This window comes from Rattus norvegicus, chromosome 1 (assembly GCF_036323735.1).
Source record: "Rattus norvegicus strain BN/NHsdMcwi chromosome 1, GRCr8, whole genome shotgun sequence".
In the NCBI taxonomy this organism is placed as follows: domain Eukaryota; kingdom Metazoa; phylum Chordata; class Mammalia; order Rodentia; family Muridae; genus Rattus; species Rattus norvegicus.
Genome location: NC_086019.1, coordinates 59,553,277 through 59,557,374, shown reverse-complemented (window position 1 = coordinate 59,557,374; position 4,098 = coordinate 59,553,277). Strand labels below are relative to the sequence as shown.

The 4,098-nt window shown below is 45.0% G+C and overlaps 1 protein-coding gene across 1 annotated transcript; it reads right to left on the bottom strand.

The window, feature by feature from the left end:
• Positions 1-242: 242 nt before the first annotated feature.
• Positions 243-3,661, bottom strand: LOC134485012 (sperm motility kinase Y-like). Its single transcript, XM_063280835.1, has 2 exons — positions 1,977-3,661; positions 243-1,264 (listed from the first exon to the last, which is right to left on the bottom strand). Exon 1 carries the CDS (start codon positions 3,547-3,549, stop codon positions 2,020-2,022), a length of 1,530 nt encoding a protein of 509 aa, XP_063136905.1. The 5' UTR covers positions 3,550-3,661; the 3' UTR covers positions 243-1,264; positions 1,977-2,019.
• Positions 3,662-4,098: the final 437 nt, after the last annotated feature.

The following is a 4,098-nucleotide window of genomic DNA, read 5'->3' as shown; positions in this document are numbered from 1 at the left end:
GCAATGGTGCCTTCTCATGCTCATCTATACTGAGCCTAGGGAGCAGCCAGAGGTCATACTCATGGGAATTCAGACTCAGTTCAATCTGCTATCCTGTAGCCCATGAGTCTGGACTCAACTTTAGTGGTCAAGGCCAGTGGTTTTTTCCTGGACAAACTTTGAGAATGTTAGTGACACATTGTATGCCCTTGGCTGGCGTTCACTCTAATAGCCCTGAGTGACCATTCCAGCCTGCCCTCAGGGATTCAGATCAGCATTGGCCAGATCAGGCTCTTTGCTACCTGTTCCTATAGCTCACCTCCACTGTAGTTCATGTGTCCTGGCTGCTGCAGCTGCTCCAGAAGCTACCAGATGTCTTCCCACAGAATCCTGTAGTCCCTGTGGGCTCATCCACAGACATCTCACACTCTCCCTGCTGGGAGTTAGGCTGGATGCCTGCTGTGTGGGAGCTGCCTTGACTTGTGGAGCAGAGTCAGAAGCAGCGGAGGAGATGTTGTCTGCTGCTCTTAATGTCCTCAGTGCCCAGGGCTTGCCTGTGGTGTGGTTGTGGTCCAGCTCCAGTTAATCACTGATATAAATTCAGCCCGTAGAAGCTGCGTACCCCATGAGGCACAGGGAGGACCATGACTGAGGGAGAACCATGCAATCCAGGACCCTGTTGGGATCAGGGAATATTCCAGGCCCCCTCTCACGCAGGATGCAAGGCTAGGAGCTCTGTGTGCCCTGACACAGGGGCATGGGACCATGACTCCCATGAAATGCTCCTTCATACCTATTACATCATCAGCTTTGAGAAGGTCTTCCTCAGTAAGAACATTCCACACTGCTTGCCTCTGCCATCTGGCTCTCCTTTCCAGGGCTGCATGCCCTCAGGAACATTGACATGTCTTCTATGAAAATTAATATTCTGTTAAATCATTTTGATAAACAGTTCTCAGCATGATATCTGTGTCCAGAAGTAGTCATCAGCAATTCTCACGGGGACAGGGAATCAAAATCTTCCCCCTGCTCTTCATCCTCCTCTTTCTCCTCCTCTTCCTTCTCTTCCTCCTCCTCTTCTTTCTCCTCCTCTCTTCATCTTCCTCCTCCTTCTCCTCCTACGCTCCTCGTTCTCCTCCTCCTGCTGCTGCTGTGCCTAATGCTGCTTCTGCTATTGTTGCTACTCCTGTTGCTGCTTTAGTTTCTCCTGGTGTCTTTTCCATTGCCATGTGTCTGAAATCACCTACTGTTTATACTGAGGACATGAAAGAATTTCCAGATGACACTGTGAAATAGACAAGACAATTTATTCCAAGCAAAAAAACAGTGAGGTAGAATTCTTAGCTTACCATTTGGGGCTTTGATTTGCCTTACTATATTATAACTTCTTTTTTCTACTTCTCAGTTGAGGTCTTTGAAAGAAACCATTTAGAACTACTACCTATAAAATTCAATAGATCACTAGGTCTTAGGAACAAAAAAAAAAACCAGTATGCAAAACAATATGCATGCATGCAGGATTCTGACCATCAACTATAACCCACAAACTAGGTTGTTGATACTTATTCAATGACAAACCTTGTTAATTAATTTTGAGGCTTAATGGAATGGGATGTTACATTTGAAAACATAAGACTCTGTTCTGCAGCACTTGTGATTGATGACCACATGTGAAAAGATCAGTAGCCCCTGGAGGAGTCCATGAGCCCATGAACCTCTTGTCCTCACCTTGTGGGAGCTATTGGCCTAAGGGGGAGCTGGAGTCCATCTGAAGGGATGGGCCAACTAGAAAACTCTGTAGAGTGTGAAAATCATCAATCCTTTTGGGTCCCTGCTGGGAAAAGGAGAAATCAAGAAGAGGGAGAAGGCTTGGTGTTGGGGAAACCTCATAAAGAACTTAGAGCAGATACAAGGTAAGAATTGTGGGGAAAATGGAAACCAGAGACAGAGGAAGGACCAGCATAGAGCAAACTGAAAAGGACAAAGCACAAAGGTACCTGGGCTATGCCTGCTGCTTGTTCTCTGGAATCCCGTTGTGGCTCATTTCTGGGGGGAGATTCTGTTCTGCCCCAGGCGAGGTTTCTTTCTCCTTGGCATACAGCAACACAGCTTTATAAGGGCATTTGCTATATTCCTGGTCCACCCCTTAAAACCTCTGTGCCGGACCCTGCTGGGGATGGGCTTATCCTCTAATGGGGCTCTGTGGGAGAGTGGTTTGTCTTCTTTGATTTCCTTATTGCTACTCTTCTCACTCAAGATGCTTGTTGTTTGAATGCATGGGACACTCACGGCACATTTGTGATAGTGGTCCTTTGTAGGTGTCATCGGTAGAGGCCTGAGACGACCAGCCACAGTGTATCTTTTGCCTCCTTTTGGATGAGCATTCTGGCCATAGTGAGATATGTGACCATGGGAGGATGACACCCGCAAGGTGCCAAGGACTGGCAGGCTTCCACTCCTCTTTGGTTCTAATCTAAAAGCAGCAGCAGGATCAAGGCTAGGGAATGGTGCTGCAACGGGACTCACTTGCTGTGTCTGGGCTGTGCAGCCATCCCCCTGGAGAGCCTGCTTTTGTAGAAAGAAATAAGTTGCCATTTCCTCATTATATTTTCTTTGTTTTAAAGAGTGTTTTACTACAGAGGCTTGGAATCCAATGCTTTTCATGGCATCCAAAATGGCCGGGTCTGGTGTGAGGGGAAGCATTTCTTCATAGGGACCTATCAATCCGTTCCAGTGTTCTTTGAACCAAGGGTGTTTCATCGCCTTTCTTGCTGTTGGTCTAAAGTTGGGATTTACCCTCAGTAATTTACTAAGGAGGTCCTCCAGTTCTTTTAAAACCCCACAGGGAGCAGGATAAACCCCTGCCACTACTTGTCTTTGCAGTTCTTGGATGATCACTGAATCAAATGGGAGCTTTCCCACTACCATACAGTACAAGACCACTCCTATAATCCACATATCATTCTTCAGCCCGTCATACCGATGGCCAAGGAAGAGTTCAGGGGAACCAAAAGAGTACGTGCCACAGTGGTGGTTTAGCATTTTTCCAGGTTGAAATTGGGTGCTAAGCCCAAAGTCGATGACTTTGACCTTTTTGATTTTATCAATCATTATATTGTCCAGTTTGAGGTCTCGGTGAACAATCCCCTTTCCATGGCAGTAGCTCACTGCTGACAATATCTGTTCAAATATTTGCCGGGCCTCATCCTCCTCTATGTGCCCTGACTCTCTGATGTACTGGTAGAGTTCTTGGCCTTCCACCAGCTCCATTATGAGGTATATTCTCGTTTCCTTTTCAATAACTTGTATGAGAGACACTATGTTGGGGTGGTTGATCTTTCTCATTATGTTTGCTTCCATCATGGCTGGCTGGAACCACTGCTTGTCCTTTCGCAGAACTTTGACAGCCACCGGGGTTCCTGTGAGCCGGTGGTGGGCCAGGAGGACTTTGGCGCTGCCCCCTTGCCCAATTGTCCCCAATACTTGGTATTGGGAATGGAAGTTGCCCTCCTCAGAGATACTGGGCTCGGGTGTAGGGGTTGGTAACTCCTCCTCAGTCTCTGTAGGCATTTTATCAGTACTAATGCTACCTAAAAATAACAAAAATGGAATCAAATAATGAAAAAGATGGAGCAATATAGGAGCTAAAATTACACTTGTGGTACCTAAAAGAAACAAACAAAAGAAAAAGAAAAAAAAAACAAACAAAGACAAAGTAAAAACTAGTCTAGAAAAATAGAGCAAAATTATGAAAAAGTTAAGGGGAAAATATGAAGAGTCATAAGTAAAAGCCACCCAAATAACCAACCCCAAAAGAGAAAGCCAAGAGCACACACATACTAAATGCAATCAATGATGAAAATAAAAATCGTCATACTACAATAGGATTGGGCGGCCAAAGATGGTCAATACTATGAATCGATGTTCACTGAAGAAAAAAAAAACAGATGAAAGAAACGAGAGGAGAAAGAATTAGTATAAGACAAAACAAACAAATATAAAAAGCCAACAGTTAAGGGAAAACTCCATTGAATTTCAGGACCTAGTGATCCACAAAAATCCACAACTCTCCAGAGCAAAATACTGAAAATTAAAATTAACCAACCACAAGGAATAAGG

Bases quoted from the DNA above. Each gene is read 5' to 3' on its own strand.
- LOC134485012 (XM_063280835.1), bottom strand. From the start codon at position 3,549: ATGCCTACAGAGACTGAGGAGGAGTTACCAACCCCTACACCCGAGCCC.